The following is a 14815-nucleotide window of genomic DNA, read 5'->3' as shown; positions in this document are numbered from 1 at the left end:
GCTAAAATGAACCCTGTGGTTCCAGATTAGGGTCAGAGAAGTGAGGATGAACTCATTCATTTTAGTAACATGCAGACACAGATATACAGGTGTGTGCACAGTGGGTTGGTATACATATATGTATTTCCCAGCTCTGTCCTTTGAGAGGACCTAGGAGTATGAAGCCCTAGCAGCAAAGAGCACACCTAGTGCCCAGTTCTTGATGTCTAAATTGCATTTTCCAATAAAAGGAACTAAGGCTCATTGAAGAAAGGGCTGATTCCATAGCTAAGGCAGGGAAAACACGAGATGAGAAGTTGAGCCTGGAAAATCTTGTAGTGCCAGAAAGGAAGGACATGCTTTAAAAAAAGCAACATCAAGAAGACACAGAAACCAACTTGTCAGAGCTCCCCATGGCCAAAGCTGGAACACTGTGAACAAGATAATACATAGATAATATTAGATTATAGCCCAGAGAATGAAGTAAATATTGCTAAGTTCATAAACAAACAGGGAAGAAGGGACAAATTTTCCTTATAGAAGAATTCCAGTTAATAAATATAGGAGGGATGGGGGAAACAAAATCCTCATTAGAACATCACAGTAATGATTATTATAGGAAAGACTCACTGGTGAATACTATAATCAGTGGGTAAAACTTTAAAGAGAAATATACCAATTACTAGGTGCTTTTCACCAATGACCACAAATTTTTCGATACTCTCCTCTCCAGGAGTTGGAGTTTAATTCTCCTACCTTTGAATGGGCGCTGGATTTAGTGGCTCACTTCTATATAAAAAGAGAAAAATGGTGATTTCTACAGTGGACACACCTGGACACACTTTAACCAAATGGTCTAAGTTAACATCACCAGTAATGAGTCATGCTGGCAGGTGCTCCATGATGGGATGTGATGAGAAGGGCATACCACACTTCTGTGGTATTCTTCCCCAAACCTATAACTTCAGTCTAATCACAGGAAAACATCAGGCAAACCGAAATTGAGGGATATTCTAAAACAAACGAGACCACTACTTTTCACAAGTGACAAAGCCATGAACGACAAGTAAAGAGAAACTCAGACTGGAGGGGACAGTAGAGACATGATGACTAAATGAACGTGGTGCCCTGAACTGGATTCTGGAAGAGAAAGGGAATACAGGTAAGTGGAGTTAACTGAGGAACTCTGAATAAAATGTATGTACAATGTTAACTGTTAGACATAGTATACCATAGTATGGTCTTAGTTTTGATAAATGTAGCCTGGTTATGTAATATGTCAAAATTAGAGGAAGCTGGATAAAGAGTATCTGGAACTATGTACTATTTTTACAACTGTTCTGTAACCTAAAATTATTTAAAAATAAGTTAAAAACTATGTATTAAAAATGTATTATTTATCTTTGCACATATATATCAGGGAAAAAGATTATACTCTAGAATTTTAACACTTTGAGTGGTGCAATTAATGGTGATTAAATGTCTAGCTTATGTTTTGTATTGTGCTTATAATGAGCATATTTTACATGTGTAAGAAAAATAAATAAATCAAAATAGGATAATATACATGCTCTTTGGTAACCTGCTTTTTTCCACTGTGAATATCTTCTCATCTCAATAAAAATACATCTATCTTCATTTTTTTTTTCTTGGTGAGGAAGATTGGCTCTGAGCTAACATCTGTTGTCAATCTTCCTTTTTGCCTGAGGAAGACTGTCACTGAGCTGACATCCCTGCCAATCTTCCTCTGTCTTTTGTATGTGAGATGCTGCCACAGCATCACATGATGAGCAGTGTGTAGGTCCCTACCTGGGACCCAAACCCACGAACTCCAGGCAGCCGAAGTAGAGCTTGTGAACTTAACCACTATGCCACTGGGCCGGCTCCCATCTATCTTCATTCTTAATGGTTAGTTGCATACAGTTGAATGGATGTACCTTAATTTACATCATATACACCTTGTTTGGAATTTCTGAACTTTTTATTCATTTCTAATTCATTTTCTAGGACTCTGCCCATTCACATCCTTGACTCATCAGTCTTCTGACTTTATTCTTTAAGAAGTTTCTAGTTTGTTTGCTTTGCTACTTGATCTTTTTCTTGGCTAAACAAAGGTTTTATATTTTTATATGGTCAAACCTATTTAAACTTTTCCCTATTACTTCTGCCTTTAGGAAATCTATTAATATCCACCACCTGCAAATTTAAAATTGTAAGCCAAGGGTGGTAGGTTGTATTGCTTTCCTAATTTTTCACTCTTCCTTGCCTGCAGGAAGAGCACACATTCCCACTCCACTGACATTGGGCCTGACCTTGCCTCTGCTTCAGCCAATGGTACAGGAGTGGACATGACATTCGCCACAATCAAGCAAATGCTTTAAAAAGCATCGCCCCAGTCCCTTTGCTACAAGAATGACATGCCTCAAACAGGTGCTCCTCCTTTGGCTGGGAACATGTAGAGGAGAGCCACAGCAGCTGACTTGTGACTGCCAAAGTAATGGAAGTGAGGAAGAAATTTGTTGTTTTAAGACACCGAGATTTCGTGATTTTTTTGTTACAGCAACAACACAAATTAATATAACAATCATCTACACTTTCTTTTAGAATGTTTACTACTTACCTTCATTTTTGAGTAAATGGCAATTTGGATGGTGCAGAATTTTGAGATCACAACTTCTTCTCATCAAAGTATAGTTTAAGATAGGCTGTGTTTGGGGTGGATAAAGGACATCCATCCTAGTGAATATGTTCAGGAGACTGGTTCTCTCATCTTCCACAGAAGGAGACACAGCGGTAGAGGCGACTAAACATGGGGATTCTGGGGGAATAGCCCAAGGCAACCACTGCTAGTGTGAATTCCTTTTAAATCCCTGATCTTACCTTAAAAAGGCTCATTTCTCTAAAATTTTTGAGCAAAATAAACATTCAAGGAAAGCATTCCATGTTTACCTCATGGTGTCGCGTATCTCCAACACACTGTCATGTGCTCTGGTTTGAGAGGCAGAGCAGGAAGGAGATGGTTGTACTGGAATCTGAGAAGTAGCATGTACACAGGATTTGGGCCAGATCAAGGCTCAAATCTCAGCTCTAGCAATTTCTTAAAAGGTATGACCTTTGGCAAGATATTTAACTTCTCTCTGAACCATATCTCCTCTATAAGGTAAAGATAAGCTTCTACCTCATGGTACGTAGAACTAATAATATAAGCAAAGCAATTATTTAATGTCCAGCACATCCTGAGCCCTCAGTAAACAGTACCTCAGGGGAGGAAGTCAATGCCAGAATATACAGAATTAGGAGGGACCAGCTTAGAGGTGATGCCTGGAGCATATGGATGTGGATGGAGGTCCCAAGGGAGAATTATAAAGTAGGCAGAAACTAGGAGAGTAAGCCAAAGAAAAAGAGTTTAGGGGAACAAGCAGTCAGAAGTGTCAAATACTCCATTAAAGGTAAAAGGAAATGAAAAGAGAATACTAGATTTGCCAAGTGGGAGGGAATCTGTACCTTATAACATAAGAATGGCAAGATGGTCCCAGAGGCCAGATTCTAGTGAATGGAAGTGGACAAAGGAGAAGCAGCAGTAATCTGGGAGTAAAGGGAAAAAGAAACTACAGCAGAGTCAATGGGAGTTTCCTTACAGTGAAACGAAATCCAAGCCCAGGTATTTTTTTAAAGTCAGGCAGCTTCCCTGAAGATCTCCGGCAACACTGGTTGTTAGGAGCTGCAGCTGTGTGCGCCCTGGCCCTCAACGTGGTGTGTGCGTGTTGGGGGAAACATACATCAAATGAATAGAGAAAAAAGAAAATTTGGTCTGCCAGTCAAATTAACTAGTTTTCATAAACGGGCACCTCTCTGGGTTGGCCTCTATGTGGAGCAGACAGAAGCCACAGTGCTGCCTCTCCACCCACTGCAAGCACACTGCCTCTCAGTCTTTTCCATGGAGGGGGAAATGCTTCTGTTTCACAGAGCCAAACTACAGAGACACAATCTGAAGTTCTTCTGTTGTTTTTATAACCAAGAGAATTTCGTTTCTTTAGTAAGTGCTACTGTCTTAAATTTTACAACCTAGCTGTTACTTGAGACTTCTTAATCAGACTGTGTTCTAATTTAAAAAAGGGTTAAACGTTTCCCTACAAACATTTTAAAATTGAAAACATTTTAGTTCAATTTGTATTTTAAAACACACAAGTGCGAATGCAGTTTTTATGCTTCTGTTTGTTATTATAACTTAAATACTTAAAGAAAATCACAGATTGATGGAAAACAAAAAAAATAAAAGTCAGCTCGTTTCCAACTCTTTTCCTAATAGACCAGAAAAAGCTCTGCCGTTTCTTATAGCTTAGATGTAATTTACTAACACTCTGTAAGAGCTAAGAATATTTTAGGAACGAAAGAGATTAATCTGAGTTGAAAAAAAGAAATCGCATAAAAACAAACTTCAACAGAGCACTACAGTTACGAAGTACTTTCAGAGGAATTGTCTTATTTGACTCATAGAGCAACCCTCTAGGTGGGTGGTGGGACCACGTTTTAGGGATGAGAAAACTGAGGTTTAGAAGGTTAATATGTTTTTCCAAATTCACAGGAAAAGGGGTAGAGATCCAGGACTTGAATCTGGATCTCCTAAATTCCATCTCTAGGTTTCTTTTACTTTATTGTAGTGCTTGAAGAGTCCTGGGGTGAAGAACGGGAGTATTTTCACCAATTTCAAACTTTTTATATCTTTATATACCTTTATTTTCATTTTCTTCGGGCTGTCTTAAGTCATGTCCATATTAAAATCCTAAGCTAAATAAAGAAAAATACTAAGGTAAATATAAGTAAATAAAAATGTTTTATCCTGTTTTTGATGACAAAACCATCTATAGCTATGAATTTATTTTGAGAATTACTCTGTCCACATTTCATAGATTTTTGATAGGTAGCATTTTCATTATTGAAGACTAACTATTTTAAGATGTTGTCAATAAGCAGGTTTTCTTAGAATTAATCTATTTTCAAAGAATATTTAGGTGTTAAATTGTTATTTTGTTGAGTAAAGATACTATTCATTAAAACATGGACTGGCCAGCATACATTTTATTACAAATAAATTTAATATAAATAAAACTTAACATTTAATTTTAATATACATACATTAAATTCTTGATCTTCCTGAACAATACTACTCAGGAAAAGCAACAATTTTTAAATAACCTAGCTAGTTGGTTAGAGCATAGTAAAAATATAGCACAGCTGTGCATTTAATCTCACGGAGAAATTGCATGAAAGAAAACTACTCTATGATTAAAGATTGCTCCATAAGCCTGTAGCCATCTCATTAGCACAGCTTATTAAATAAAGAAGTTTTAGCAAGATCCATCAGTTCTACCAGAAAAAAACTCAATGCAAAAGATCCTTCTGTCAGCAGATGTAAAAGACCCACGTTTGGCAGAATCTGAAGATGTATCTGACCCACAACAATCTAAGTAAACGCAGCATGTGTACCTGTTCTTCATCAGGCGAACCTCCCTCTTTCGTGCTGCCTCTTCCGCAGGCTGTGTAGGAAGTGCTGGGGAGGATGCCATCACGACTCCAGGGGCAATGGTGCTAGTGGGTGCTGTGCGAATCTGGTATGTCTGCACATCTCCAGAGGCAGCTGAAAAAAACAGTGGGCATGGTGTAAGACACTTAAGCAGTGTGTGACTTGGTAAAACTATATGTGTCCATCATCAATATAAACAGACATTTTGGATTAAAAGGGGAAAAAAGGAACAAATGATTCAGACTAAAATTTGAACGAATCAGCATTCTTTGGGTCATTATTGAGAAATAACTCCCAATTTAATGTATTTATTGGTATAGGCATTTGGGTAAAAGAGGTCTTAACCTATGTCTGCTGGGTCTTATATTTAGCGTTCATTCGAATGTAGTTCTATGCTGTTGTTAACATGCTTACCAACCTTAAGCCTAAAAGGTAATAGGGCACAGCTTGGATGATCTTCCTAGATAGAGTCCTCAATGTCTTCCTTTGATATTGGTAAGTTCATATTAAAAAATTTCAAGTAGACTCTTGCCACGACATAAAAACGACCATGATTTTTCACAAAATAGCAAAATGGAAGAGAAAATAAAGCATTATGGTCAACTATTATAAACTTCTAATTGAAACAAAACTGAAAGTATGAAAAACTGTACTACTTGATGCCAATTTTATTATTTGTAAACATTATTTTAATGTAAATGATAATGGCTAAATAAACTGAAGGTTTGTTTTTCTAACTAAATGATCCATCATTTGTGAAAAGAAACAATCACTATTTGTCAAACTGCTTTTAAAAACAGCTTAATAATATGCCCTCCTAAGAATAAAGAACCTAACATTATCTGAAAGAATTTGAAGGTCTTTATAAAATTATCCACATTTGTTATTAATATCAGTTAAAATGTGTAGTTTGAGTGGAAAAGATTTATATACTAAACATGTTACCATCTTCAAACTGACGTTCAGAATTCAAATGCACTGACATCCTGCTTTACAATTTGTGAGCACCTGCGTGTAAAGTGAAAAGGTGTTTTACTCCCATTAATAAGCAAAATACTATCTTCTTCAAATATTATTTGTTTAGTAACGGAATATATTCTGTAAATACATTAGGCCCTTTAAATAAATTATGACTCTCTCTAGCTGTTGTTTTAGGATTATTCAAAAATTATCACCTACGGGGAAGGGGCACAACTGTCATCATCTAGCAGAGGCAAACATAGTATTATCAATGAAAATATTTTTTGAAACAGACTACTTCCTCAATATGTAAATTTTCAATCTGACATAAATCATATTCTTAAAATGCTCAAATAGATGCAAAGAAAAATGGTCAACTCCCATCCATAAAGATTTCTGAAACAAATAGGAAGAAAACAAAAAAATTAAATTAAAAAAATAAAACAGAAAAAAGCTATTTCTATAATTCCTTAAGGATTTAACTACTACTTTTCCTCCAAAGACTAGTAAACTTGCATACTGATATAAGATTTTTCAGAATAGAATTCTTTTATTTGAAATAAAAAATGATCTTAGAAATGAGCATGCAAATTTCTTTTGAATAAAAAGCAGAGAAACAGAATTTTGAACCTCCAAAGATTCTTATTAGTGATTTAGTACAACTCTCATTTGACAGATGAAAAAAAATGAGGTCTAGAGAAGCTGAGTCTTACTCAAGGTCACATAGCGAATCTATGCATTTACATCTAGAATCTAGCTTTCACAACCTCCAGATTTCATTGTATTTCCCTCCAACCTACTGTTTCTCCTATCCCCAAGTGCTAAAGGTGTTAAAAACAGATGTTATATTTTTAAAACTAAAAACAGTTGTTTTTATGCCATGACATTTTGGTCCAATTGAAATAATGGAAGAGTTCATGGAAAATACTACCTATGATAAAAGAAAAATAAACTACATTTTAACAATGCTTTGCAGTATCATACTTACTTTTTCTGAGTTTATAAAATTTTAAGCTTTCAAAGAACTGACCACACCTGTGGATTCTCAATTCTCTTACCTTGAACAACAACTTGGTTGCTGGGCACTAAGATCTGCTGTCCATCAGTGGTCTGTGCGTACTGTAGAATGGTAGTGGCCGGCTGTGTGGCAGCTGCATTGGTCATGGTTAACGTTTGCAGGCCCTGCACCCCATCCGTACCATTGTTAGCCAGTTGTATTGCTCCTCCCTGTGTAATGGCAACTAAAACCCAATGGATTTTACTGTTACAAGTTTAATAAATACAAGACTTTTATAACACACTAAATTCAAAGTAGAATAATTTGCAAGACACAATGTAGGAGAAATTATTATAGCAAATAACACTGCCAAGAAGGCTTTGGTATACTCAAGTGACTTTCTGCTCAGGAAACCCACATGCAATTTCTATAATACAAATGCATTCTATGAATCACATGATAATTTATAATAATGTCTAACAATTTTAAAAACTAGATAAATGAGAAAATGTTAAATTCCTTTTGAAGTTATTTGGGTCCAAGGAGGTACCACTTTGTGATCCATACTTCCTTCATTCTAACGTTAACTACATATTTTAATTGTTTAATATTTGCTGCCCCATTAGTATATAAATTTCTTGAGGGTAGGAAATGTGATTTTTCTTCTCTACTTTCATGTACTTAGCAGAGAAATGGGCATATAATAGGCACCCAATAAACGGTTGTTTTAATGCATAATTAATAAAGCAGTTCAGTAGTGCATTCTGTCTGGTAACTCAGCAGCAACGCATAAACTATAACAAAAGTCCACTCAATGAAAGAACTGAAATGTCCTATGAAACAATTATTACAGTCTCTCAGAGTTTAAAATTAGAGCTCAAGATCATCAATTAGAAAAAAATATTTTACTGCTATTTCTAAATTACATATTCAAGCATTCTCAAATAGGATCTTTTGTTCATTATTCACTAATAAACCACACTTGTCGTTTATCTGTTACAAAGTAATCAACTCTGGCTCACACTAATAGATATTTCACTTTATAAAAAAACTGAATTCACCTTTATGCTGCAGTACACAGCAAGTGTTAATAAAAAGAAATAACTATTTTATTTAGAAGAAGCAATCCTTTAGATACCAGCACTGAGATGTGTGGTTGGATCCTTCTCTAGACACTTGCCCTGTCAGAGTTCAAGTTTTCCAGAAAAAGAAGGATTAAAAATCACAATATTACATATAAAACTACAGAATGGATTTTAACTGAATAAGTCAATAAGTCTGACTTAAGCATTTTACTTTTTGTGTTAGAAGGGAACTAGTTTGGGATCAACTGTCAGCCAGCTCTGGGTAACTAATATCCTGAGTCATCTGTATATGGAAAACTGATTATCTACTGTTCAATGAAGAAATAGTAACAGTTAATGGCTATGATTTAGCAAATAGTATCTGTGGAAATTAAGATACTGGCATACACAATCCATCCACTTTAGCCAATCCCATAAATTTTACTTATCTTAGACAAGGACAAACAAAGGAGTATATAAGAACTATTCTGTGATTAATATTGCAGGATAACTTGAAAGAATCAGAAGGTTAACAGACTCAAACCACAATTTCTCATATAGAGTTAATAAGCAACTTCTGCTGTATTTCACACACACAGCAAGTAGACTTCAGGAGATCTGGGTTCTAGTCCAAGTCCCATCACTAAACTGTTATTGGAATGTGTTACTACTTCTGTAAAAATAAAAATACGTGGTTCTAGCCACTAAGTACAATTGTTGTAAAAATCAAATAAGATCATGTATATGAAAGTACTCTGAAAACTGAATTCTGATGGTTTTTCTCTATCATATTTATTTATACACTTGATTATTCCGAAAGGATTTGAGATGGCTTTCAATAAAACTCAATCATTACGGAAAAGATAGAAGTCAAGTAACTGTTTTGTCTCTAGGTGAATATAATGATTCTACCAGAAAATCTAGAAGGAAAGAATACATTTAAACATAAACTTAGCTGAGATTCTCAGTAGCCAAAATAAAGAGGAAAACATCATCTTTTATTTAGTGAAACAAAAATTCAAGGTGAAAATGTAAGACACGTTTTTCTGCCTAAGAACAGACTCTCTCAAACAAGACTTTTATTATCAGGGACAGTGAACCAAGTAATGGGTAAAACTAGCAACAGCAGTAATAAAAAAATAACCAGTTTATGGAAGGAATACAAACTGGGGCAGCCACTAGGAAGGGTAATTGGGAAAGATATGCTTGGATTTGGATGCTCTCCTACAAGACACTACTACATATATGAGAATGTTCACGTAGCATCGTTTGAAACAGAAGAAATGTCCAAAATATTCATCAGTGTGTGTGTGTGGGAAATTTTAAAATAAATATTATATTTATACAGTGAAACATAATGTAGCAGTCAAAGAAACAATATACGTAACTATATATGTATATATTTGTCTATGGTATATAAATAATATGGATCTCACTTGTATAAAAATATATAACGTGTATGCATAAATAAAATAAAAAAGAGTGGAAAGATGTATACCAAACTCTTACTACTGGGGAGGGATGAAAAGGATTTTTACTTTTTATTGACACTATATACCTCTACCATTTGAATTTTCACAACCATATATTTGTTTTATAAGTTAAATATATAAATGTTGCTGTATATGTAAGTACTCATATGATTCTTAATGACAATCAGGAACATAATGCCAAATCAGTTCCATCAGAGCCGCATGTGTATATAAAGAAAATAAGGGATAAAGATAATGAAGAAAGCTTGAAAAATCTCAAAGGATTAACCTTTTACTTTATTTATTTATTTTTATTGAGGAAAAGATTCGCCCTGAGCTAACATCCATGCCAATCTTCCTCTATTTTTAGTATGTGGGCTGCCAGCACAGCATGGTTGCTACCAGAGTGGTGTAGGTCCACACCCGGGAAACAAACCTGGGCTGCCGAAGCAGAGCACACTCAGCTTAACCTCTAGGCCACCAGGGCTGGCCCAGTATTAACCTTTTAAAACTAGGAATTTTCAGTTGCTGGAGGAGAGCAGTGTGCCAGATTACACATCTACTTTTCTAAACTGCGTTTCCCTATTTGAGATTCTGATATGCCTCTTTCCTAAAGAGCATACTCTTTCCTTCAAGTGAGACTCACTGCAGTGGGTGAATCGATGTTACTAACAGGAGTAGGCTGTGTTACTCAGGTGTACTGAAGCAGGGGAAAAATAAAGGTCATGTATCAATGTCTTACAACACACAACGTGAATAACTCAAATTATGTGGAAATCAGGCTAAAAAACACAGACCTATACATACATAGACAGTACTTGCATATCTCTGAAACGAAGAACTTCACAAGGAAAAAGATGATTGAACTCTAGGAAGCTTACAGAGTAGAGAAGAAGCTTAGTACATAAAATGAAGGCATTTTTGACTACCAAAAGTTTCAGCTTTGGGAGAGCTAAAAAAGTCTGCTACTCAGGCATTTGTTTTAATACAGTTGGAATGCAAATTAGCATTATGCAAACCAAGTCTGAGCTGTAAGTGGAAAACTATGAACTTGAGAGTCAAACTTTTATACACATTTCTGACAGAGACTACCCCAGGACATTAGAAAACTAACGCAGCAAAGGAGTTTCAATGTGCACATTTCTATATAATGGGCAAGACTTAATGAACAAATTAAAATGAAGAGATCAATGTGTGAGGGAGGCTGGAAACAAAAGGTATTGGGAAAAGAGAAAAAAGTACCATTCACACACATGCTTTTGATCAAACCAAACCAGAACTCAAAAGTACTTTGTAACAGATTTAAGTAAAAGAGAAGAAAAGAGACCTAAGTATTAGAAAGAGACAGCACAGAAATGAAAACTTTGATAATTTTGCAAAAGAAATCTTTTCTTTCTGTGAACCAAAAAGCAGTGTGTCCTCTTAATTTCAGCAGTCTTTATGTTTACATGATAATTCACTACACTACCTTTTACATTAAAAGGAATAACCGAATGTGCTATAGACTGCAACCAAGCCTCTGTACTCCCATCACAAAACATTAAATTTGACTTTAAAATGCTTTTAGAAAGGAAGATGAATTATTAAAATAAATGAATAAGGAGACCATTTTTGGCCTTAAACATAATCAAAGAATGATTATTTTATCTGAGAAAACTCATGTTCTCTATTAACATCATATATCATAAGAGAATTGAAATCTAGTGTTTCAAGTAGTGGTTCAAAAAAGTTATTAGACTCTCCATCCATCTGCACAAAACCAAGGGCCATCTAAAGGGCTTACATACTTGAGCAATCCTAACTAAAACCCCGAAGAAAAAAAGCATTTCTGTTACAGAACTTTACATATTGAACAGTAAAGGAAATACAAGAAAGGCAGAGGACAGTGAGAAAAGAGCTGGCACTTATATGATTCCTTTAAGGAGAATGCAGCCATTAGTTTTTCATCTCACTTTCTAAACCAGAAACATCTATTACTCACTATACTGTCCACTGCTCGTTTGGTAAATTGGAGTTGGCACCGTTACAGTGGTGATGGCAGGTGCTGAAGTCTCCTCTTCAGACTTCTCTTCTTCAATCCTTGGCACTCCTGGTGCATCAGAAGATAAGTCATTCAAAATTTTCCTAGTAAAATAGAGAACTATATTAATTAAAATAAAAATAACATTAACTGGCTAAATACAAATAAATAGGAAAAGATCAGAAAACTGGCAGAAAGCTACAAGTGCTTTTAAAGTTTAAAACGTAAGAATTTACAGAAGAAACTAAAAATGGATCAGAGTTCTACATGTCAAAATGAAACCATTCAAGGACTAGAAAAAATGAATTTTTCATGAACAGATGAATTTCTCCTTGGCCTGAATGTAAAGAAAGACTATGATTTAAAATCTAGGGGCAAGTAGAGATTAATAAAATTTCCTACAGAAAAGACATCTTGTTGCATGGCAAAGAGCACCAAAAATAAAGTCAAAAGACGATCAACAAAACTAGGAGAAGATGTCTACATGTATTACAGATAAAGAGCCAACATCCCCAATATAGCAAGAACTCTTAAAAACTGAGGGGGAAAAAACCCCCAAAAACCTGACTTTTAAAACTTCTCAACTCTCAGATTGGTAAAACTAAAAAAAGCATAACAATATATTCTGTTAACAAAGTTGTGAGAAAACAGACACTCTCGCACACTGCTGCTGGCACCATCCTCAGAAGGAGACTGGTGACATCTAACAAAACTCTATCTATCGACACAGCAATCTTACTTTTCGGAATTTACCCTGAAGACAGACTTCCAACAGGATGAAAATACAGATGCATGAGGTTATTCACGGTAGCACTGTGTGGAACAGCAAAACACTGGAAGCAACCTCCATGCCCACACTCCGGAGAATGAGCCATGGTTCATCCAATAATGGATATAGCATGGCACTTTTTGTATAGGAAAGAAAATGAAGTGATATACATGTACCTGCTCATCTGTTCAAGAAAAAAATCAGAAAGGATAAACCAAACAGAGTTTAACGAGATTAGATAGCTACTGGGGATGGGTGGGAAAGAAGAAAGAAAGGACTTGAGGGAGTGAAGGGGAGCACTTCTAAGTAAGTAAGTAAGTAAGTAAGTAAGTAAGTGTGTGTGTGTGTGTGTGTGTGTGTGTGTGTGTGTGTGTGTATTTGTACAATTCTGACTTTTGGAACCATATGTCTCATATATTTTTGATTATGTTAATGTCTTGATTACGTTAATGTCTCATATATTTAAAAAAAGGAAATAATATCAACAAGGATGAGGGGGAAATGGACCACGAACAAAAACAAATGAACCTTAACATATTTCAAATGTGTAAGAATCACAGAAGAGGGGAAAAAAATCCTAACCCAAGTAATTTTTGACATCTTAAATTTCTAACAAACCAGTCTGAATTAATATTAACTTAGCTTCAACAGTCTCCCAAAACTCTGCCCATAATTTATGTTGTTATTGTCAAATTACATGTTCATACATCATGTGCTCATTAACAGATTTACAATGACTGTTTTATGCATTTATCTTTCAAATCACATAGGAAAAAAAAGAGGAGTTAGAAAGCAAAACTATAGTAACACTGACTTTTCTATTTACCTTTATATATGACCTTAATTACCTTCACTGGCATTGCAGAAAATATTCTACATTATCTTTAAATATTCCTTTCTCCCAATCTACCCTCTGGAAATTCTAGAAACGCATCCCTGGAGCACTTCCCTCTATTCTCCATGACTTTCACCTCAAACATTTCTACCATTTTTTGCTCTCCATTCCCAGTTACTTTCTTGGTTCCCTTCCAGTTTATTGATTCCCTCATCAGCTACTTGTATCTAGTTTATCCCACTTACTGTTTCTTTTTTTTAATTCCCTTGTCTCTCTCATTTCCAAGCTTACTCATTTTTTTTTTATCTGCCTGTTGTCATTTAGTAAACTGCTATTCTGACTGTAAGGATGATTTTCTCTCCTTTATGGCTTTGCAAATGAGAAACAACTATTTCAAACAGCTTGTGGACTGACAGTGGTCAGCAGATCATTCTGGAGTCACTGATCTGGAGTACTGTTTCTCAAACTTCAGCATACAAAAGAAGCACTTGGAGAGCATGTTAAAACACAGATTCCCAGGTCCCCTTCCCAGAGATTCCATCATTAGGTCTAAGATAGGCTCCCGGAAATTTGCATTTGTAATGAGACGCTGATTTACCCAACTTGTCTGTGGACCACATTGTGAGTAGTATTGGTCTCTAAAGCAATGTTTTTCAAACTGAGGTCAAAATCCATATGTGGGCCACGAAAACAATTAAGTATGTTGCAACTAACATAAAAAAAAACCCAAAAAATAGCTGAAGATCACACATAAGGGTAAATATTGCTTGGTGTAACTTTTGCTTCAGATGACCATATATGAGTGTACGTGTGATTGCATAACAGAGAACTGTAAGATATACTTCGTATTATGGACTGTGTAAAAAAAAAAAGTTTAAAAGCTATTACTCTAGACCTACAAATAAATCTACTTCTCTTTTGCATGAAGCCAGTGATCCTTCTTAGTCTTCTCTTTCCAGTTTCTCAAATTGTTGCTCTGGGCCATCTGGGGCATTCTCCTCTTGGAGACAGTTCACTTTCTTTTAAGGTATATTCCCAGTGTGGTCTGAGAAGTGAAGCTGATTCTCTCCCCTAATCTAGACACATGGTTTTTACCAATGTAGCCTTACAGTGTATTGGCTTTTTGGCAATCATATCTCACTAATGATAATTAAAGAACATAATTATCTTTTTCAGATGAATTCTTAATCCAGAA

General features: G+C 35.4%; 2 protein-coding genes across 16 annotated transcripts in view; one reads left to right on the top strand and one right to left on the bottom strand.

The window, feature by feature from the left end:
* Positions 1 to 14815, bottom strand: part of CREB1 (cAMP responsive element binding protein 1) — a 63187-nt gene that overhangs the window by 14564 nt on the left and 33808 nt on the right. For 9 of the 13 annotated variants that reach the window (XR_006526637.2, XM_044768307.2, XM_044768312.2 and 6 more), the window contains 3 exons: positions 11978 to 12120; positions 7522 to 7704; positions 5467 to 5617 (listed from right to left, as the gene is read on the bottom strand). Coding sequence is in view for 12 of the 13 variants with exons in the window: in XM_044768307.2 (XP_044624242.1) it covers positions 5467 to 5617; positions 7522 to 7704; positions 11978 to 12120 (477 nt within the window). In the remaining variant the exon portion in view is untranslated. Of the gene's footprint in view, positions 1 to 4711; positions 4768 to 5466; positions 5618 to 7521; positions 7705 to 11977; positions 12121 to 14815 lie in introns of all 13 variants that reach the window. The other 4 variants (XM_070508473.1, XM_044768313.2, XM_070508474.1 and 1 more) reach the window with 1 other exon arrangement.
* Positions 1 to 14815, top strand: part of METTL21A (methyltransferase 21A, HSPA lysine) — a 51459-nt gene that overhangs the window by 33020 nt on the left and 3624 nt on the right. The window contains exon 3 of one of the 3 annotated variants that reach the window (XM_044768323.2): positions 2252 to 4217. The exons of 1 other annotated variant lie outside the window; for it this stretch is intronic. In XM_044768323.2, the coding sequence (XP_044624258.1) occupies positions 2252 to 2331 (80 nt within the window). In that variant the 3' untranslated portion in view covers positions 2332 to 4217. Of the gene's footprint in view, positions 1 to 2251; positions 4218 to 14815 lie in introns of those variants that run through there. One more of the 3 variants, XM_044768319.2, reaches the window with a different exon arrangement.

This window comes from Equus asinus, chromosome 4 (assembly GCF_041296235.1).
Source record: "Equus asinus isolate D_3611 breed Donkey chromosome 4, EquAss-T2T_v2, whole genome shotgun sequence".
NCBI lineage: Eukaryota > Metazoa > Chordata > Mammalia > Perissodactyla > Equidae > Equus > Equus asinus.
The sequence above is the reverse complement of the archived record's forward strand: the minus strand, read 5'-3'. Positions and strand labels throughout refer to the sequence as shown.